General features: G+C 64.9%; 1 protein-coding gene across 2 annotated transcripts; it reads right to left on the reverse strand.

Moving 5' to 3' along the window:
* Positions 1-315: 315 nt before the first annotated feature.
* LOC138807603 (semaphorin-6B) lies at positions 316-20,752 on the reverse strand. Of its 2 annotated transcripts, none has more exons than XM_069993386.1 (17): positions 20,585-20,752; positions 12,240-12,386; positions 11,960-12,083; positions 10,920-10,980; positions 10,737-10,799; positions 10,140-10,241; positions 9,754-9,844; positions 8,929-9,048; positions 7,543-7,631; positions 6,281-6,498; positions 5,564-5,695; positions 5,228-5,377; positions 4,068-4,250; positions 3,838-3,987; positions 3,317-3,394; positions 3,161-3,219; positions 316-2,188 (listed from the first exon to the last, which is right to left on the reverse strand). In XM_069993386.1, exons 2-17 carry the CDS (start codon positions 12,355-12,357, stop codon positions 1,263-1,265), a joined length of 2,664 nt encoding a protein of 887 aa, XP_069849487.1. In that variant the 5' UTR covers positions 12,358-12,386; positions 20,585-20,752; the 3' UTR covers positions 316-1,262. The 2 variants fall into 2 exon arrangements, with proteins under 2 accessions (XP_069849487.1, XP_069849486.1); XM_069993385.1 differs by lacking the exon at positions 20,585-20,752 and adding an exon at positions 13,327-13,728.
* Positions 20,753-21,552: the final 800 nt, after the last annotated feature.

Genomic DNA, 21,552 nt, shown 5'->3' on the forward strand with positions numbered 1-21,552 from the left:
AAGTGACACCCAACTCCCTAGATTTTTTCTCTTTTGGTCATGGGCTTGAACTCTGGGCCTGAGCACTGTCCCTCAGCTCTTCAGCTCAAGGCAAGCGCTCTACCACTTGAGCTACAGCACCACTTCCGGTTTTCTGGTGGTTTATTGGAGATAGGAGTCTCATGGTCTCTCCTGCCCGGGCTGGCTTTGAACCGCGATCCTCAGACCTCAGCCTCCTGAGACTAGGATGACAGGAGTGAACTACTGGTATATCCAGGGTTGGGGGTGGGGGGGCCCTCACCCCCCAGGCAACAGAGCAGAGGCGGAGTCTGGGGGGCCGGTGGTTGTAAACAGAGTTTTATTGAGGTGAGGGGCTGGGGAGGGGCGGAGAGGATCCAGGGCTGGGCGGCCACGTGGCATGCTCGGCTGGCTGGCTGGCCCCAGCCGTGGGGGAGGTCACAAAGGGAGCGGGCGGTGGGGGGCCGGTCTGCCACCCGGGGGGCCTGCGATCACAGGGGGTGGGGGCCGCCAAGTCTCCGCAGCACCCCTCAGGGCCCCCCAGCTCCACCAGCCCTTCCGACAGCGGCTGCCCAGGGTGACACCCGGCAGGCCCCCCCCTCCACGTCTCCCTGAACCCTGACCCGCCCCCCTCCACTCCTCTAGGGGAGGGGGGGGGAGGAACTCAAACTCCAATCCGGTACCCCAGAAGCCCCAGGCTTTCTGGAAGCCCCAATATCGGCTCAGCCAATGCTGGGGAGCCCCCCTCCCCCCAGCTCGGGTCCCACGCTCGGCACACTTGGGCCACCAGGCGGCCTCGCACGCACGCACGCCTCCCGCGGCCCCTTGCACACGACACAGCATGCACACGCACACGCACGCACACGCGCACACACACACGCACACGCAGGGCCCGGGGGAGCCTGGCGGGCGGGCCGGGGGCGCGGGTCTGCAGCGGTGCCCCGCGGCCGCGCCCCACGCCGAGGCCCCCCCCGCGCCCCCGGCCACCAACCCCGAGAACGGAGTTGTGCAATTAGTTACAAAAACAAAAATGCAAAAGAAGCCGCCGCGTCCGCGCGGGGGGCGGGGCGGCCTCCGTCCGGGGCCCGCCGCCCGCCCCCCCCCCGGCCCCCCGGCGGGCACGGCGGGGGGGGGGGCGGCTTGTGCTTGCGCGTGGCCGGGGTGGGGGGCACCCCCCACGCGGGGGGCCGGGCCGCCGGGCGCCCCCTCCGGCTCCCGGGTTGGCACCGCAGAGGCACGGGGGTTGGGGTGCGGGGCGCCCCGCCTTAGGGCACGGGGGGCGCAGTCCGGTCCCCCGCCCCATAGGGGAGGAGGTGGGCCAGGTCCGTGCTGGGCCGCGCGTGCGGGCGGCGGTGGCGGTCCCCGGGCCGGCCCTCGCCGCTGTTGAACGTGTGCGTGCGGCGCAGGGCGGCGGCCGGGGGCCCCGGCGGCCCGGGTCTCCGCAGGCTGCCGGTGGGCGGGGGGCTCCAGGGCCGCGCCAGGCCGTCGCCGGCCGAGGCTGGGTCCAAGGGCCCGGTGGGCGCCGACACCACCCGCCGGCGGTCCGGGCTGGGGTGCGGCGTGAGCGGGAAGTCGCCCCCGTGGGACGCGCGCCCCGATCGGGGGCCGCCCAGGCGGCCGTCGGGGCCCGGCTCGGCGCACGCGGGGGGCTGCTCGGGGGCCCGGGCCGGGGCCAGCAGCAGCAGCGAGGACGAGGCGGAGGCGGGCAGCAGGGGGTGGGCCAGGTCCCAGGCGCGGGGCCCCAGCGCGTGCGCGTGCGGGTGCGGGGTGGGCAGGCGCTTCTGCGGCAGCGGCGTCTGCTCGGGCGTGGGCAGCAGCCCCGTGTCCAGGTCGTGCGGGCCCCCCTGCAGCAGCGTGGCCTTGGCCCAGCCGTTCTGCATGAGGGGCGCCAGCAGGGCCTCGGGGGGCACCCCCGGCCCGCCGCCGGCCCCGCCGCGGCCCCCGCCGCCCGCCGCCCGCCGCTCGCCCAGGCGGCTCACGCTCAGCACCGCCTCGCCGCCGCCGTGCGCCAGGATGGCCTCCTTGTCCTTGCGCCGCGCCAGCTCGCGCCGCTCGCGCAGCCCCACGAACCAGCCCACGCTGAAGCCCGACACCACGGCGCCCACCACGAACGCCGCCACCGACGACGTCACCAGCAGGTTCACCGACACCAGCCCCGCGCGCTCCTCCGACAGGCTGGCGCGCAGCAGTCCTGCGGGAGGGCGGGGAGGTGACGGCCGAGGCCGGCTCTGGTCCCCGCCCCGCCCGGCCCGCCCTGGGAACGAGCCACGCCCCCTACGGCGTAAACCACGCCCCCACCGCTAGTGCGTGGCTCCCCTCAGTCATGCCTCGCCGCGCCAGCCACACCCCTACAGCCTGAGCCCCGCCCACACGGCTCCTGCCACGCCCCCTGCCGCTGGAGTCACACTCCCATCCTTGAATGTGACCTGTTGAGCCCCGCCCCGCGCAAGCCCCGCCCCTATAGCCTGAGTCCCGCCCACACGATTCCAGTCACGCCCCCTGTCGTTGGAGTCTCAACCCCATCACTTGAATGTGGCCTACTCAGTGGAGCCACGCCCCCTACGCTCGAGCCACGCCCCTGGCACTTGCGTCACACCCTGAGCCACGCCCCCTAGATCTTGAGTGTGACCTCTATCATCTGAGCCACGCCCCCTATCGCTGGATCTAAACCCAGAGTTCTTGGGACTCTCATCACTTCTTAGATAGGGTCCTGGCACCTTTGCCTGAGGATTAAGATCCGTTTCTCCTGCTGCCTCCTGGGAACGGCAGGTTGGAATCGCTGCACCTGGCTTATTAGTTGTGTTGTGGGTCTCCAGAAAGGCTGGCCTCGGCTGGCTCTGACCCAAGATCTCCCCAGCCTCTACCTCCTAAATACTGGATTACAGAGGTAAGCCACCACGCCTGGCCCTAACTCTTTTGAATTCTGTGCCGAGAGTGGAACTCCAGGGCCTCGCACATCTGAAGCAAGAGCCCTACCATTTGAGCCCACTCCTAACGTGACTGTCTATTCAAGCGCCTCTTGTCCCTCTGGGAGTCTGCTCAGTGCCCCTGCATTTTGGAATCTGCCTCTTCCTTCCTGCACAAGTGGGACCCATGGAAGCTTAACCTGCAGCACGGCGGGGATGGGGGTCCCAGTCTAGCACCACCCCCCTCCAGTACTCACCTGTGCAATCCCCTAAACCTGATGTGCTGGCCCCGGACACGTCCTGCTCAAAGGTGGCTCTAAGAGGGACAGAGGGACAGTTAGCAGAGGCCCTCACCCAGCGGAGTGGAGACCCTCGGGGGTCAGGGGTCAGATGCCAACCCCCTTCTTCTGTACCTGGTTCCTGGACTGAGGAAAATGCAAGAGCCGTCCGGGGCCCATCCACAGTAGGGGTCCTGGCTGCCGATACAGTTCCTAAAGGAGCAATCCATAGTCACCTCAAGGTCCCACTGTGCTCTGGGCCTTGCTGAGCTCACCCAGGAAGTTAACTGCAGACCAAGTTGCAGAGCCTAGGCAAGCTGGCCTAGGATGTGGGTCCTGATCTTTTTTGTTTGGGGGGGAGGCTCGGTGCTCACACCAAGCCCAGCGGTGCTCCCTCCACAGCCACCACCCGGATAGAGCTACAAACAGCCTCCATCCCATCCCTACCTCGTTCTCACGCCCAGAGTTCCACCTCCCTCAGAATCAAAGTCCATCCTGCACTACCTGTGTTTCCCTCTCTGCCCCTAGCTCAGCCACATGGGCCTTCATGCTGCTCATGCTGCCCCAGGGCCTTTGCACGGGTTATTCCCTCCCCTTCTCTGTCACCTCCCATCCTCCCCACCCAGGGCTGGCAGAGGGTGGGTGCGAGCACTCACTTCATGCACCCTGAGTACTGCTGACAGCGGGCCACAGGCACGCGCACCACGCAGCGAGGGAAGGCCGCCAGCAGGCCGCCCGAGGCCGCGTCCAGCTCCAGGCTCAGCAGGCGCTGCCCCGTCTCTCCACTGCTGCCGGGTCGTCCGCACCTGGGCACCCCAGACGAGGAGGAGTGAGCCCTGGGCTCTCCGCCTGCAGGCCCACCCTCCCCAGCCATGCCTGGCCTCACCTGTCCGGCCGGTAGGTCTCAAACTCCTCCAACAAGACACTGGGTCCCGCGGTCCCCGAGTGGCTGGCGTTGGGCCGGACGAGGAACTTGAGGACAGTGCCTACCTCAGAGCCCAGGAAGACCACCGTCTGGTTGCCCCAGGGCCCGGCGCCCACGTCCACGGCCACCCGGGTGAGCGGATGCCTGCGGGCGGAGAGAGGGGCGGGAGGGGGTGTCAGGCTGAGGCCTCCTGGACACCAAGAGTCCACCCCCCCTGCATGGTTACGCGAGTGCACGTGGACAAACGGGGCCCCCAGAGAGGTGAGGTGAGCTGAGCTGCAAGTGACCCCCGGTAGGAAGTTCACACTCGCCACCACACAGCCTGCGCAGGGCCCCGCCCGGTCCCCTAGCCTGGACTAGGCCCACTGCTGGCATCTGCTCCTGCTCCGCCAGGCCACGCCCCATTCTGACGAGGCCCCACCCACATCCCAGCCAGGCCCGCCCGCGCCCCGCCCCTTCCCCTAACTAAGCCCCACCCACCAGCGCTGCCGGCCTCAGGGCCCGTGGGGGTGTGACCTGAGAAGTCTCCGCCCACCACAAGGTCCAGCCCTCCCTTAGACAAGGCTCCTCCCCTTTCCCGATCTCTTGCTTGCTTGCTTGCTTTCGTTCGTTCTTTCTCTAGTTTGTCAGTTGTGGGTCTTGAACTCAGGGCCTGGGCACGGTACCTGAGCCTCTTTGCGCTCAAGGTGAGCGCTCTACCACTGGAGCCACCGCTCCACTTCCGGTTTCTGAGTGGTTAATTGGAGATAAGAGGGGGCTTTTTCTGCCTGGGCTGGCTTGGAACTTCGAGCCTCAGATGTTTCCTGATCAGCTAGGATGTTCACAGCCCCTGCCTCACCCTTACTCAGACACCCCCTGGCCAGGGCTCAGAGCCACTGTCCACCTCAGGCCCCGCCTCCACAGGCCCCGCCCACAGCCTGGACCGGCTCAGGCTCCGCCCCCACGCGCTGATGGCACTACTGTGAAACATGGGGGCGTGGCTTAGCGAGGCCACGCCTACCACCCAGGACAGGTCTGCCCACACTTCCACAAGGCTCCCTCCCGTTAGGGCCCCGCCCCTCCCAAGGCCCACCCCTTAGCCCGGCCCCGCCCCCAGCGAGGCCCCGCCCCCCAGCGCTGACCGCATCAGAGTGCGCACGATCCAGGGGGCGTGGCCCAGCGAAGGCACCGCCTCGTCCATCAGCGGGTGCGTCTTGACGAAGTTGAGGATGTCGTCGGGCAGTGCGCTGGACGCGTTGTACTGCGAGCCGGGCGCCGCGCAGCAGCCGGGCCTGGGGGGGCATGAGGCCGGGGACCCACAAATGAGCCGTGGCCCCCGGGGACGCTCCGCTGGCCCCAGGTCGGGGGGGTGGCCCCTCTGTCCCCCCGTGTTTGTGACGGGCTCGGCTGCTCTGGGCAGGGGCTGGCCGCCCCCGGCCCCCCGGGCCCCCGGCCCCCGGCCCGCGCCGCGCCCTCACCTCGGCCTGGGCACCTGCTCTTCTGGCACCGGCGTCCAGATGGACTCTGGGGACTTCTGCTCGCGGAAGCGGCCTTCAAACACCGCGGCCACCTGGGTCATGTCGAAGGCACAGACCGCGGAGCCCGGGATGCTGCGGGGGGTCAGAGGTGAGCTGGGGGGGGCAGCACCATGGTCCCTGACCTCAGGGCTGCCTGCCAGGTGTTCCCTTCCCTGCACCAAAGATAGCCCCTTGTTCCTCCTCTCACCTGCCCAGGGCCCTGTCAGCTTCCTCCCACACCACCCCATGTCCAGGCACCATATTTGAATGTCCAGCCTCCCATGGCTACTTGGCTCACAAACCCACTTATCAGGGGATGTTATGAAAACACAAACCTGACTTGGTCCCTCTCCTGCCCCTTGCTCCCCAGCTGCTCCTCCACCCACTGCCACCACATTCCCCCACTCCTGCCACACCAGCTACCTCACACAGACTTAAAACACCCAACTCAGCCTCAGGGCCTTTGCACATGCTACCTATCCTCCCAACTTGGAATGATCTTCTGTCTTCTTCCATCTCATATCACAGTCTGGTCCCATGTCTCTTCTCTTCCCCCCCCCCTACTCCTTTTCTGGAAGGTCCCTTTTCCTGAGGATGAAGTCCCACCTGCCTGTCTACTTCTGACCAAAGGAACTCAGAGTTTCTGCCCCCTTGTGGCTCCTGTGGCCACTGGCTGACCTGTTGCTGGGAGTGGAGAAGACAGCGAGGATGACAGGCCGGCCCCCCAGGCTGACCACCCCCGTCACAGCCTGCAGCACGTTGAAGTAGAAGTGGGAGTCCCCTGGCACGGAGCAGTTGAGCCGCGCCTTCAGGAATGACGTCCACTGCTTCTCGAGCACACGCGGGGAGCCCCCCACATCGTTCTTGCACACTCGGGCCACGCGGGACACCACCACCTGGCCAAGATGGGGGTCAGAGGGCAACGTGAGTGTCACAGACCACACTGCCCACCACCTAGGCTGGGCTGACCTTCCCAAAGCCCCACAAAGGACAGCCACATCCTCATTGCACATATGGGAAAACCAAGGCACCACAAAGGGAGATGAGCAGGGCAAGGTTCCAGGAGTGGTAAGTGCACAAGTCTGCATTCATGGCTGAGGGGCTGAGGGACAGGTAGGGTGGGGGTGATGGAGGGCAGTGTGGGGAAGACAGCATGCGGGGTGCAGGGAGGGAGGACCTGAGGAGGGAGGATGACAAGGAAACAAGGAGAGAGGAGAGGTGGATGGATGGATGGATGGATGGATGGGTAGAGGGTTGAATGGCTGGGTGGACAGCTTGATGGATGGATGGATTGAAGGTTTTAGGTGGGTAGATGATTGGATGGATGGGTAGATGGATGATGGATGGGTAGATGGATGGGTAGAGAGTTGGATGGCTGGGTGGACAGATTGATGGATGGCTGGGTAGATGGTTGGATGGGTGGGTGGGTGGACAGATGTATGGACCGATGAAATAGATGACTGGATGGCTGGATGAGTAGAGGGACAGATAGATGGGTGGATGGATGGGTAGATGATAGATGGATGGATGGATGGATGGATGGATGGATGGATGGTTGTAGGGTGGATGGCTGGATAGACAGATGGGTGGACAGATGACCAGATGGACAGATAAGATGAAGGGATGGCTGATGGATGGCTGAATGGATGGCTGGATGGATGGACATATGGATGGATGGGTAGATGGGATATGAGTGGACTGGTTAGCATGCTGGTGGGTTTCAGGTTGCTGGATGGATGGCAGATGGAGGTGGATGGACATGGGATGATGGGGTGTGACGGTTGGGTGGATGGAGCTGCGGGTGTCAGAATGGAAGTGGGTGCGGGGGTTATGGGAAGATGGGCAGACAGTGGATGAGGAAGAGCTGGGTGGTGGCCAGGGTCTGGCTGTAGGGCACTGGGGCTAGGCACCCTCTGGTCTGCCGGGGAGCAGAGCCTCACCTTCTCCAGGTAGTTAAACTCCATGGCGATTTCCCGGAAGAAGAAGTAGACGTGGCTGCCCCACTCCACCGCATGGACAAAGTAGGGCTCTGTGGGAGAGGAGGGCAGAGCCGGCCCCGGCATCACCAGGGGGCTGGGTGGGTTTTATGATCAAAGGGGGATCTAGGCTGGCTTCTCTGCAATATGAACAGGTTTGCTAATTTGCCAGCGCCAGTGGCTCACGCCTGTCATCCTAGCTACTCAGGAGGCTGAGCTCTGAGGATCGCAGTTGGAAGCCAGCCCAGGCAGGAAGGTCTATGAGACTTATCTCCAATTAACTACTCAGGAAAAGCCAGAAGTGGTGCTGTGGCTCAAGTAGCAGAGCGAGTGTTAGCCTTGAGCAGAGGCTCAGAGACAGCACTTGGACCTGAGTTTAAGCCCCAGGACTGGCAAAAAATAAATAAATAAAATTGCTCTTTCTTCCTTCTTTCTTTCTTCCTTCCTTTCTTTCTTAAGAGTCTCGTGGGCTTTCTTCCCCGGGCTGGCTTTGAACCACGATCCTCAGATCTCAGCCTCCTGAGTAGCTAGGATTATAGGCATGAGCCATCCAGTGCCCAGCATTTGTTGTTATTTTTGTTTTTTCTTTTTGTCTTTTGTTTTGTTTTGTTCATGGGGCTTGATCTCAGGGCTTAGGTACTTTCCCTGAGCTCTTTTGCTCAAGGCTAGCACTCTACCACTTTGAGCTACAGCACCACTTCTGGTTTTCTGTTGGTTCACTGGAGATAAGAATCTCAGGGGCTGGGAGGGTGGCTCAGTGGTAGAGCACTAGCTTTGAGCTGAAGAGCTAAGGGACAGCACCCAGGCCCAGAGTTCAGGCCCCACGACTGCACCCCCCCCAAAAAAAAAAAATCTCAGATTTTCCTGCCCAGGCTGAACCGAGATCCTCAGATCTTAGCCTTCTTGAGTAGGTAGGATTATAGGCGTGAGCCACAGGCATCGAGATTTCTTTTTGTCTTGTTTGTTCATTTATCTGTCTTTGGGAACATAAGAATGGGATACAGAAATGAAGGGACAAAGGGTACACTAATGCAATAGTGGTACTCACTGGATGCTGTGTTGAAAATGAACTATACAACTTGTGGTTGGAGATGGGAGGAAAAATTGGGAGAGAGAAAGGGAACAGGGGACACTGTCCAAAAAGAAACATACTCTTTACCTGACATATAACTGTAACCCCTCTGTACATCACCTTCATAATAACAATAACAGTAATTTTTAAAAAGGCCAATCATTGCAAAGATGAGGTAAGAGTCCTCTCTGTGGCACCTCTGGGGCTCTTACTCTGGTAGGGGGATTGGATGGATGTCTAGGTTCTAGGTATAGGCTCGTAGCCTTTCCAGGCCTCACCTTTGAACCACTTGGAGTCGTGTTTTACAGTGCGCAGGGTGGGCCGGTCCCCAAGGCTGCGGTAGATGACAGCATCGATGGCTAGGAAGTCGGTCACCGTGGCTGAGAAAAGCATTCCATCTGGATCCCAGCGAGGGGGAGGGGGAGAGGAGGCAGTGGAGAGGCCCAGAGCAGTCAGTGTGGGTAAAAAAAGAGCCTGCGGTAGCCAGGCGCCCGTGGCTCTCGCCTGTCATCCTAGCTACTCAGGAGGCTGAGATCTGAGGATCGGGGTTCAAAGCCAGCCCGGGCAGGAAAGTCTGTGAGGCTCTTATCTCTAACAAAAACCACTAGAAAACCAGAAGTGGTGCTGTGGCTCAAGCAGTAGAGTGCTGGCTTTGAGCTGAAGAGTACAGGGACAGCTCCCAAGCCCGGAGTTCAAGGCCCACGACCAACCAAAAAAGAAGAGAGCCTGCCGTGACCCAACCCCTACCCAGGGGTGCGTCTGTCTCCAGGCTGAGCCAGGCACCATCCCAACACCGATCTAGACCGATTCCTGCTTCAAGATGAGTATCAAACCCAGCTCTGCCTTGATATGCTGAGCCTAGATGAGGTCCCCAAACAGGCTCTAGTACAAGCCCAGCTGAGCCTGGATCCCAGGGTGAATTACGGACCCCAGACTTTGTCGAGGCACCCCACCCACGCCCCACCTCTTACCCACACCCTGACATCTGGTTGCATTCCTGGCCTGGGCCGTCCCACAGCCAGTGGACTGGTCACCCAGCTGTCTGTGCTAGGCCTGCCTGGGCCTGGCTGACCCTGTGGTGTGGGGGTCCAGGGTTCACTCACCTGAGAAGAGGGCAACATTGGCGTGCTTGGGGTCATATGGGCACCGGGCCATACCGCTGATGTTGTCCCCCAGAGGCTGCAGTGTGTCCATCTGCAGGAGGACCAGGCCTGAGTGGCCACTCCCCTGGCCATGTCTGGAACCTCCCAGCTTCCCACTCCAGGAGTAGTCCTGCTTCAGCCCAGATTACTGTGTGACCTTGTCCAGTCCCTTGACCTCTCTGGTCTGTAGTCAATCCTGGTCAGTCCTATGACTAGCCGCTCAGGGGTCCCTTGAGCCCTACAGGGCCTCCTTTGGACAGCACTGGCTCCTGTGGAGCCTGGGGCAGGGGTAGATCCAGGAAGGCATCCTGGAGGAGGTGGCTATGGGCACGCACGGGCAGACTCACACTGTAATTGGCACACACGGGATTGAAGGCGTTGGAGCCGCACACGAATAGCGTGGACTCATCCCGGAGCAGCAGCACCTTCACAAAGTTCCTGCACTCGCCCTGGGGTGGGGAGGGGACAGAGGGAAGCCGGTGTGGGCGTGGCTCTGTGGAGGTGGGCGCGGCTGTGGCAGAGGGAGGAGCCCGGATGGACTTAGGGCTTCCGAAGGGAGCAAAGCAGCGGTAGGGGTGGGGGATGTGGACCAGGTCTGCACTGGGGGGGGGGGAATGGGGAGGCTGGGCGTAGCTTGGGCCAGCGGTGGTGGTGGAATGCTGAATGCAATTGGGGGCGTGGTCAGGGCAGGCTGGGATTAGCTGGGGCGTGGTCCTGGCGTGTTGGATGTGGCTGGGGGCGTGGCCACGTGTTGGGTGCCCTTAGGGGCGTGGCCATGCAGGCGGGGCGGGGCCTGTGCGCGGTGGGCGGGGCCTTGCGCTCTGGGTGGGGCGGGGCAGCCGCGGCGGGGGCGGGGCCGCGGCGGGGGCGCTCTTCGGGGCGTGGCCTGTGTGTTGTGGGCGTGGCCGCGGCGGGTGGGTGTGGCTGAGGCAGGGCCCACTCACCTCCTGCTTGCCCTTCATTCTGCACACGTCGATGTCGTTAGGGTTGGAACGCCAGGTCAGCTTCTGTAGGCAAAGGAGCTCCTGAGCCGGGTGGGGGGCCAGTGCCTGGTGGCACGGCTGGGTCCACCAGGGCGCCCCCCCACTTCCTCCTCTGGAGCTCCAGGCCCCGCGCCCCGTCCTCACCCGCTGGTACCGCAGCTCCGTGGAAGTGGGGGGCTCCAGCTCCACCCGGTACAGGTTGTCTCTGCGGGAGGGGCGTCGTGAGTGGGGTGGGGCTCCCCACACCCGCGCCCCATCCACCCGGGGGGTCTAAGACCCTGCCAGGAGCAGCCCCAACAAAGCCCCCCCCAGGGCCCGGTCCCCACGTGGTCCAGGCCTGTCACACCACGGCCCCCCCGCTCCTCCCCTCCCCGCTTCACCCCTGCAGGCGGCGCCTTCTCCACCCTCCCCACCCACCCCCTGGTCACCCCCTCTCCGCCGCCGCCCCTGGCGCCACCCCCTTCGGCCAGGGTGCAGAGCTGGGGCTCTCCCTACCCCCCCACGCCTCCTGAGCCCAATCCACAACCCTGCTACTCCTCCAAACCCATCTCTAGCCCGCAGACTCGGGGGTCCAGCTGGCTGCCCCAGGTCCCCCCAGACCTGCACCTCCCCTGCTGAGGGCATGTCTCTGTTCATGCCCAGGATCAGATCCCACAACCCGGGAGGAACCCCAACCCCCCACTGTTCTTTCTCCTCCTCAGTACAACCCATGGGCCAGTGCTGCAGACGCTGCCCCTCAAAAGCACCCAGAACCTTCCAGCTTCTCACTGCAGCAGACACCAGTGGCCAGCCAAGGGCACCCTCCCTCCTCTGCCCACTGCCCTCCACTACTCCCACCCCACTCAGGGTCAAAGCCAGACCCTCCTCCCTTCCCCCCACAGGCCAGGCTCCCTCCTGCCCCAGGGCCTTTGCCCGGCGGTGCCCTCCGGCTAGAACACTTAGAACGTTTCTGTGACTGAAAAAAAATCATTTAGGTCTCAAGCCAATGTCACCTCCTCAGAGAAGCCCTCCGATTGCCTTTGAGAGTTCCCCACTGATTCCATGGCCCAGTGGCCCCTCCTCCAAGGACACCCCTCTGTGGCGCTCAGTAGCACCCAGCGCCCCCCATGGTCCCACCACACGGCATGCATGCAGCACCCTGAATCCATGCTCCGTGCTCATGGGCACCCCCAGTCCCCCCATACCTGTCCCCAATAAACAGCGTCCTGTTCACACGCAGCACCCGCTGGATGTTGAGGTCGTCGGCGCCCTCGGTGGGGGTCAGGCGCCCCGGCCCGCTGCCCACGAACACGGGGTAGTGGCTCAGATCTGGGAGGGAGGGGAGGAGGGAGGGGGTGAAGGAGAGGCGAGATGGGGGAGGGGAGCTGAGGTCAGGCCATTTCTAGGGGAGGTGTGAGGCCAGCATGGCTGAAGCCAGGTTCCCCCCTCCTCGCCCTCACCCTCCCTTCAACAGCCACAACTCACAATCCCGGGGGGCCACGCTGAGGGGCGGAGGTTCCTCCGGGAAGAGGCCCTGGGCGACCCCCAGCAGCAGCAGCAGCAGCAGGGCCAGGCGGGGAGGGGGCGCTCGCGGGGTCCGCATGGCGAGGGCCAGGGGGGCTGGCGTGACACCTGGGGGGAAGGGGGAGGAGAGGGGAGGGAGGGAAGGGGAGGGGAAGAGAGGGAGGAGGGGAGGGGAAGAGAGGGAGGAGAGGGGAGGGAGGGAAGGGGAAGGTAAGAGAGGAAGGGAAGGGGAGGGAAGGGAGCGTGAGCCCGCGCCTGCAGCCCCGCGCGCGGCCCGCAGGGGGAGCGCCACGGCCTGGCCAGCATTTCCCACGCGGGTAGGAATTGGAAAAAACAACCAAACTGGTGGCAAAAATTAGCTAATTAATCACTAAAACCCGACCCCACCGCCACCAAACGATGCAATGCACGGCACAGCTTCAGGACGAGGCGCGGGAGGGCCCCGGAGAGCAGGAGGTGATGACAGACAGACAGAAAGGACAAGGACGGAGCCGACCCCACGCGCAGCCCGCCGCCCCTCGGCCTCCACGCGGCGTCTGGACGCTCCTGACCGGCCCAAGGGTGCCCGCTGGCGCTGAGGACCTAGGTTCAACCCCCCCTCCCCCGGCCCCCAATACTGGAAACTAAAATGACAGCCAGGCTGGGGGCAGCGCATGCCTGGAATCCTGGCTATGCGGGAGGCCGAGGGCCGGAGGATCGTGGTTCGAAGCCCAGCCCAGGCAGAAAAGTCAGAGACTCTTTATCTCTCGATGAACCAGTCAAAAGCTCGACGGCAGGCCTGGCTCCAGGGGCACAGCACCAGCCTTGAACCTCTAGCCAGCTAGAGGTCCTGAGTTCACACCTGGGCTCTGGCAGCTAACAACAACAACAACAACAAATAATAATAATAATAATAATAATAATAATAATAATAATAATAATAATAATGGAGAAAGGCTCCTGGGAATTTTGTAGACCACCACACGGGAGCTAACGGAAACGGTAGGGACGATCTCACTGCCTTCTCAGGTCCTGCTCCCGGCCCCCTCTGGGTCCCCAGCTTGGGTACCTCTGAGACGGGCGCCCCACTACCTCCGCGGGCGCCTGCTTCTTCCTTCTCCCATCGCGTGGCTGGGCCTGTGGCGCCCAGCCTTCCCAGCCCGGAGGGCCTTGGCCAGGCCCCCTCCCGATCAGAAAGGAGGGGGTTCCGTCCTGGGCCTGGGGAGACCCACGTCAGAATCACAGCAGCCTCCTTGCTCTGGGAAGTCTCCAGCAGACCCGGGACCTCAGTTTCCCCATCTGAGCGGCAGGGAGGGCTTGGCCTGGCCTTGTGGCTTCAGGGTGGGGGAACAGAGCCCCCCCTCCTTCCCAGGGTGAGCCGATCTCCTACAGTCAGGACCCAAAACAGGAAGACCCCGTGTGGCCCGCCTGGCTTTCCTCTCCGTGACCCCCCGGCTTCCGGGATTTGTGAGTCAGCACGGCCGGAATCCACGTGTCCTGAGCTTTCCTTACGTGGCTTCCTTCCCCGGCCCCTCGGGGGCCCCAGACTCTGCACTCTGCTTGGCACACGGGGAGGCTGACCTCTGACCCTGCCTGCAGCCTACCCTGGAGGGGGGGCTGTATGTCTGTGTGCCTTCCTCCCCCCACCCCCCAGAACACCTGCCACCCCAGTGCTTGGCCAGCTCCGGCATCTTCTTTCCACAAACAGACGTCCTGCAGAACAGACCATCTGAACGGCGTGGGAGAGCGCGGCCCGGCAGCAGCTCATAAGTTCACTTTGTTGTGTGGCTGTCCCTACCCGCTGCTTCCAGAACCTTCCTTCCACCTCCGACGCTGACAGGCTGCCTCCGTTCACAGTGTGAACCCCCATCCCCTCTCTGCCCCTGGCCCCACCTCCTCCCATCTGCCACCTCCGGCCTGTCGCCGGGGCTGGGGCATCCAGGGTGGAGCAGGTGATGAGTCCCTTCCTTTTCATGACTGCATAGTATTCCAGCCTATAGAGACCACATGCTGTGTTTCTATTCTCTGTACAATGCTTGCCCGAGGGCTGACTGCTGTGAATGGATGGCTGGCGTGCAAGGCCAAGCCCCAGCTTTCAGTCCGTGTGTGTGTGTGTGTGTGTGTGTGTGTGTGTGTGTGTGTGTGTGTGTGTGTGTGTGTGTGTGTGTGTGTGTGTGTGTGTGTGTGTGTGTGTGTGTGTGTGTGTGTGTGTGTGTGTGTGTGTGTGTGTGTGTGTGTGTGTGTGTGTGTGTCTCTGCAGCCATGGATCCTCCTGCTTCAGCCTCCCTAGTGCTCATCTCAAACTAAAACTACACTAGGGGCTTTGCTCCAGAACCGAGCTGTGAGTTCAAATCCCAACTCTGCTACTTCTTTTTTTTTGGGGGGTCCAGTCATGGGGCCTGAACTCTGGGCCAGGGCGCTGTCCCTCAGCTCTTCAGCTCAAGGCTAGCGCTCTACCACTTGAGCCACAGCACCACTTCCAGCTTTTTTTTCTTTTTGCATATGTGGTGCTGAGGAATCGAACCCAGGGCCTCATGCATGCAAGGCAAGCGCTCTACCACTGAGCCACTTAACTCTGCTACTTCTGTGCTGTGTGACTCAGGACAGATCTTGCTCCCTCTCTGGTTTCCCCGCTCTGTAAATGGGGAAGGAGACCCTGCTCACAGGCCCGTGGTGGTGGTGGTACCAGTACAGTGCCTGGCATACAGCCGGTACCCAAGAAATGCTCATTCTTACAGCTGTCTGTTCGCATCTGAAGCAAGAGGGAGGAGCAGAGTGGGCTCGGGGAAGCCGGAAGCCCACTTTGCCGGTGGAGAAACTGAGGCTTGGGTTTGGGAGCTGTGTTCCCTGCAGAGGACGCAGCTGCTAAATGGGAAGCCTAGGGCTGGGGGACCCCAGAGGAAGGGAATATTCCGTACCCGAGGGCTGGCCGGGCCTTCCTTCTGGTCTTGTTTCCCACAGGTCCTGATGAGGGCCGGCCCACCCCGCCAGCCAGCACAGGGATCTTTCCAGAAGTCAGCTCCCACCTGCCCCTCCCGGGAGACCCCACAGGATCAGCCCCTCTGGGGCCAGGTGGGAAGCTTCCCAAGCACCCCCGCGCTGACCTCCGAACCCTGGGGAGGGCACAATCCTCCCCCCTTCCCCCCCTCCGCCCCCAGCACCTCAAGAGGGTCTGGCCAACAGGGAGCGCTCAGTATACACTTCCACAGAAGAACACAACAAGCACTTACGCAGCCCTTGCTGTATACCACGCATTGTTAAATTAACTCCTGTATCCGAACATGCAAGAGGCAAAGGGCTGTGCACAGTAGGGAAACTGAGGCACTTCCCCACAGCCCAGAAACCACGGGCCGCCATGTACCATGGGGGAGGGATGGTCTGGGCCATGCCACTGAGGGTCCATCCACGGAGCTAGCCTCAGTTTACCCTCCCAACCTGGGGTAACCAAAGGCTTTATGAGACCACGTGCCTGGGGACCCGTGTGTGCACCCCTGGCGGCTGGGGACAGAGAAGCCCCTAGCCGGGCGTGGTGGCATACACCTGTAATCCCAGCTATGTGGGGGTGGGAGAGTGGGAGCAGAGTGGTTCAAGGCCGGCCTGGGCAAAAAGTTAGCAAAACCCCATCTCAACAAACAAGGCCAAGCCGGGCGCCGGTGGCTCACGCCTGTCATCCTAGCTACTCAGGAGGCTGAGATCTGAAGACCTAGGTTCGAAGCCAGCCCAGGCAGGAAAAAGTCTCTGAGCCTCTCATCTCGAATGAACCACCAAAAAGCCAGAAATGGCGCTGTGGCGCAAGTGGCAAAGTTTATCCTTGAGCAAAAGAAGCTCAGGGATGATAGTATCCAGGCCGTGAGTTCAAGCCCCAGGACAGCCCAGAAAGAAAGAGAGAAGAAGAGAGAGAGGAAGGAAGAAAGGAAAAGGAACCAAGTTTCACCTGCTGATGTTCAAGACCCCCTCCCAGCCAGATATGGCCGCAGCCCTGGCTCTCCCCGGCGGCCAGGCCCCGGCCCGCCAGGCCTGCCCGGCTGTGCGCTCTGCCCTTCTTGGCCTTGGTACAGCCAGGATGCCAAGTGTCACCACCTCCCTCCTCGAAGGCCCGGGTGGGAGCCGCCTCCTCCAGGAAGCCTTCTTTGACTGCCTCCATCTCCCCTCGGCCACCCCCACAACCCCCGGGCCCACCCCCGCCGCACGCTGACCCTGCGGTGTCCAGACCCGGGACCCACGGACACACCTGCATCCACTCATGTGATGAGCACTAGCCGAGATCCAGGCCCGGGGTCCCAGCCCCACCCTCCTGGAGGCCCCAAGGCTCACCGCCCTTGCTGTGCGTCCCGGGGCCCACCTCGCACCCTCCCTGGCCCAGCTGGGCGTCCCCTCGATCCTTCAGTTCCACGCAAGGCCTGGTGTCCCCTGTGGGGATTGAGTGACCGCGGCCAGCCAGGTCCGGTTACAGCTCCACTTACAGCCGCTGCCAGCTGCCTTTGCAGGCAGTCGGGTTGTCTAGGAACTTGGCGAGGGGGGAGGGGGTTCTCGGGGTGCCAAGGAGAAGCCCCGGGCCCCACCCATGACATCTCCACAAGCCTGAGGGGGTCTGCCGGGCCATTGCATCCATCCTAACTCTTTTTCCCCGGGGCCTCAGTTTCCCTACTCTCAGCCACACACACATGCACGGTCACATATCCAGCGGACAGCTGTGCAGCCCGGGCTCAGGCCTGGCCCTCTCTGGGCTGACCTCCTCCTCCCAGGAGCACAGTCAGGGCTGTGGGCTCTGGGCTGACCTCCTCCTCCCAGGAGCACAGTCAGGGCTGTGGGCTCTGGGCTGACCTCCTCCTCCCAGGAGCACAGTCAGGGCTGTGGGCTCTGGGCTGACCTCCTCCTCCCAGGAGCACAGTCAGGGCTGTGGGCTCTGGGCTGACCTCCTCCTCCCAGGAGCACAGTCAGGGCTGTGGGCTCTGGGGGGCGCGGGGGCTTCCCAGTCATTGCAGTGGTGGGTCCCCCAGCTTTCAGGAATGTGGGCACACAGTAGGTACTCAACAAATACCCACTGAATGATGCCCCGAGAACAGTCTTGTTTATAAAATGTGTGCATGAGCCGGGCGCTGGTGACACACACCTGTCATCCGAGCTATTCAGGAGGCTGAGATCTGAGGATCGGGGTTTGAAGCCAGCCCGGGCAGGGCAGGAAAGTCCATGAGACTCTGATCTCCGATAAACCACCAGAAAACTGGAAGTGGCGCTGTGGCTCAAGTGGTAGAGCGCTCGCCTTGAGTTGAAGAGCTGAGGGACAGCGCCCAGGCCCAGAGTTCAAGCCCCACGACTGGCAAAATAACTAACTAACTAAATACATCCTCCTCTGTTCTTCCCTGTGTCTGGAGCACAGTACTTAAAGAGCACCTGCTGTATACTCACAGCACCTACTATGTGTTCCCAACAGAAAGAGAGAGGGAGAGGGAGGAGAGACAGATGGGGGAGCTGTGTGGGACTCCGCAGGGAAGGGAAAGCAGCTCAGGCTGGGCAGGTGGCTCACTGGCAGCAAGGGGCCAGGCTGGTATTTGAACCAGGCCATGTGGTGGAATCCAAAAACCACACTCTCTCCTCCTCTGCCCAGCCCTCAACATCATCGCCTACCAGGTCCCCAGCTCCCACCCACCGCCATCTCGGCCTCCTTGCAGCCGCCAGAGGGCGCCCCTGAGCACCGAGTCCGGTCCCTCCCTCCTCTGCCCACTGCCCTCCACGGCTCCCACGTCCCCGCAGGGTCAGAGCCCAAGTCCCCGCCGCAGCCCCTGGCGCCCTGCCCTGGGCCCACCTGGCCCCTCTTGGCCTCCTCCTCCTCCTCCCTCTTCTCTGGCTACCCAGGCCTCCTTGCTGCTCCTCCAGCTCACCAGGCAGCGTCCTGCCCGCGGGGCCTTCGCACAGGCTGCTGCTGCCCTGGGGTCTGGGTGCTGGTTCTTTCTCCCAGCACTGATGTCTGCTTCCTCCTCAGCCCGCCTCCCACTCCCGGACACCCCCACCTTCCAGCCAGGAAAGCCAGTCACAGCTTCCCCCCCCCTTTTTTTCCTTCCTATGTCTGAAGCAGGATTCACACTTGGGACCCGCGGTCCCTTTGGCTCACTGGCTAACCTGAGCCATCCCTCCAACCCCTCCACCAGCCACTCCTCACACTGGACTTGCCTCCTTTAATTCAAAGGTTAGTGACTTTGTTCCCATCTGGTTGTGAATCTGACCAGGGCAGAACCGAATGAGTCCGCCTCAACCACTGACATCAGATGGGGACACTGAGGCACGGAGGGACGGGCTGCGTGAGTTAGACCCACAAGCTGGGGCAGCTCTCAGGCCCCACACTCTAGAGGAGCGGCCCCAGGCCCTCTGACACGACCTGTCTCCTGGCCAACTCCTATACATCCGTCCTTTCCCTAGCTGTAATGCCCCCTCTTCCATGCCTCTTCTCCCATCCGTGAGTCAGGGTCCAGCTTTCCCTACCACCCCCGGGGGTAATCCCAGATCTGAAACATCCCTAGTTCTTTTACTGCTCTGGAACCTTCTAGGGGGATAACGCTTGATGCTCCCTGGAGGCTTCCTCTTGGGGAGTCCCATAGCCCTCTTCCAGGCAAGCCCTACCCTGCTTCCTTCCTCCCCCCGCCCCCCCATTCTCTAGCATCAGGGAACGGGGCCACACCCCAGGGTCAGCTCAGGACACCCTCCTTCCCAGAAGAGCAGCGGTGACCAGCGCGCGCTCTGTCCCGGGGGACTGGCTCACCTGTCCCTCTGGCTGACGTCAGGGTCACCTTTTCCAAGGGCAGCGTTTGATTGTTATCTTCCAGGTCCCGGAGCCCAGCAACTCCTCGGGCTCCTGAGCCCCACGCTGCCCTTCCTCCAGCTCCCTCCACTGCCCCTTCCCTGCCCGCGGCCAGAGGGGGGGTAGGACGGAGGCCCCGCACTGGTGGGGGCCAGCTGGGCCGGCAGAGGCAGGCGAAGGGGTGAGGACACAGATCCCATTACGCCCTGGAGCACCCCCCCCCCACACACACAGAGAGGGCCAGGCACCTGCCCGAGGTCACACAGCTCCGATGGCCATCGAGTCAGGGAGGGCTGGGGGAGCCTGCGGGGCAGGGATGGGGGGCGGGCGGTGCTCCTAGACCCGACCCCCCGCGCCCTGTCCCACAGCTGCGTCTGGAGAGGCCTGGTTCACCCCCCCCTCCAGCCCCCCGGCTTTCTCTGTGGGCTCCCAGGCCTCAGTTTCCCCCTCCTGCTCTGGCAGCTGGGCTGGCTCCTGGTGGACGCTGGGATTGATGTATTTATGTATCCGTCTGGTCCCCCCCCAACCCCGGACCGCACCCCAGACCCCCGCACGGCCTCGTCCTGAAGTTCCTCAGGGAGGAGCGGACCCCACGGTGGGGAGGGACGGGGGGGGGGGGACGGGGGCGGCCCCGGCGGACCCCACCTTCACGCTTCCCGGAGGCCATTTGGCGAAGCCTGGGGGGAGCCCAGACAAACCCGGGGCGGCGGGGCGCAGGCCCGGCCCGGCCTCCAGGCCCAATCCACGGCCCCCTCCCCCTCCTGCGGCCCAGACACCCCCAAACCGCCGCCCGCTCCCCGCGCCCCCGAACCGCGGCCCGGGGTGCGCAGGGGCCCAGGGCCGGCCGGGGGCCGGGGAGGCGACCCCGGGGTCCCCAGCCCGGCCCGGGGCGCCCCCCCCCCGCGGCCCTCCGCAGCCCCCGTCCCGTCCCGGCGGGGGGGGGGGCGCCACGTGACCCCCGCCCCGAGACCAATCCGCGCGGCGCGGGGGCCCCGGCGCCCCCCCCGGGCCGGCGCGCGGGGAGGCTCCCTTTGTCCCCTTTGTCGGCTCCGGGGGCCCCCCCGGGCCGGGGACCCCCGCCGCCCCTCCGCTGCGGTGGGAGGAGGGGTGCGCTCGGCGGGCCCCCCCATCGCGGCCTCCCCGCGGCGGCCCGGCCCAGAGCTGGCGGCGGCGGGGGGCGCGGGGACCCCCGCACCTTCCCGGGGCGCCCCGCCCGGACCCCCTCGGCCGAGCCCCCCACCCCGGGCCCGGCGCCCCGTGCGGCCCCGCGCCGAGGCGCACCCCAAAACCCGCGGGACCCCGGCGGGGGGGGTGTCCCGCGCGGAGGCCCCCCGCGCCCCGCGCCCCATCCGGGTCTCCGGCCCCCGCCCCCCCCGGCGGCGCGCGGCGGCCCCCGAAAAACCCCGGCGCCTCCCCGGGCCGCAGTGCGCCGCGGGCGGGGGGGGGTCCGGCCGGGCTCCGCGCCCCGCGCCCCGCGCCCCCCGGCCCGGCTCCCCGCCCCGGCCCCGGCCCCCCGGCCCCGCGCGCTCACCTCGGGGCCGCGCGGAGGAGGCGGGGGCCGCGCGCACCTGTCCGGTCCCCAGCGCCAGGCGGGCGGCTCAGCCCGGCATCCCGGGGCCGGCGGGGCTCAGCCCGGGCCCCCGCGCGGGCGTCGGCTCCGGGGTCGCAGCGCCGAGGCCGGGCCCGGGCCGCGTCGCCGCCGCATCTCCGCCGCCGCCGCGCGGCCGCCGCTGCTCCGCTCGCTCCGCGCCGCCCGGGCCCCGCCGCCCCCGCCGCGCCCGCCGGGCGTCCGCAAGACCCGGCGCGGAGCGAGCGGAGCCGGAGCGGAGCCGGAGCGGAGCCGGAGCCGGAGCGGAGCCGGAGCGGAGCCGGAGCCGGAGCGGAGCCGGAGCGGAGCCGGAGCCGGAGCGGAGCCGGAGCGGAGCCGGAGCCGGAGCGGAGCCGGAGCCGGAGCGGAGCCGGAGCGGAGCCGGAGCCGGAGCGGAGCCGGAGCGGAGCCGGAGCCGGAGCCGGAGCGGAGCCGGAGCCGGAGCCGGAGCGGAGCCGGAGCCGGAGCGGAGCCGGAGCGGAGCCGGAGCGGAGCCGGAGCCGGAGCGGAGCCGGAGCGGAGCCGGAGCCGGAGCGGAGCCGGAGCGGAGCCGGAGCCGGAGCGGAGCCGGAGCGGAGCCGGAGCCGGAGCCGGAGCCGGAGCGGAGCCGGAGCCGGAGCCGGAGCGGAGCCGGAGCGGAGCCGGAGCCGGAGCCGGAGCCGGAGCGGAGCCGGAGCCGGAGCCGGAGCCGGAGCCGGAGCCGGAGCCGGAGCCGGAGCCGGAGCGGAGCCGGAGCCGGAGCGGAGCCGGAGCCGGAGCCGGAGCCGGAGCGGAGCCGGAGCCGGAGCGGAGCCGGAGCCGGAGCGGAGCCGGAGCGGAGCCGGAGCCGGAGCGGAGCCGGAGCCGGAGCGGAGCCGGAGCGCGCGGGGGGGGGGGGGGGGGGGCGGGGAGCGCGGGGCGGGGCCTCCCCG

Source organism: Dipodomys merriami, unplaced genomic scaffold (genome assembly GCF_024711535.1).
Source record: "Dipodomys merriami isolate MVZ:Mamm:240054 unplaced genomic scaffold, mDipMer1.0.p SCAF_421, whole genome shotgun sequence".
NCBI classification, from domain to species: Eukaryota; Metazoa; Chordata; class Mammalia; order Rodentia; family Heteromyidae; genus Dipodomys; species Dipodomys merriami.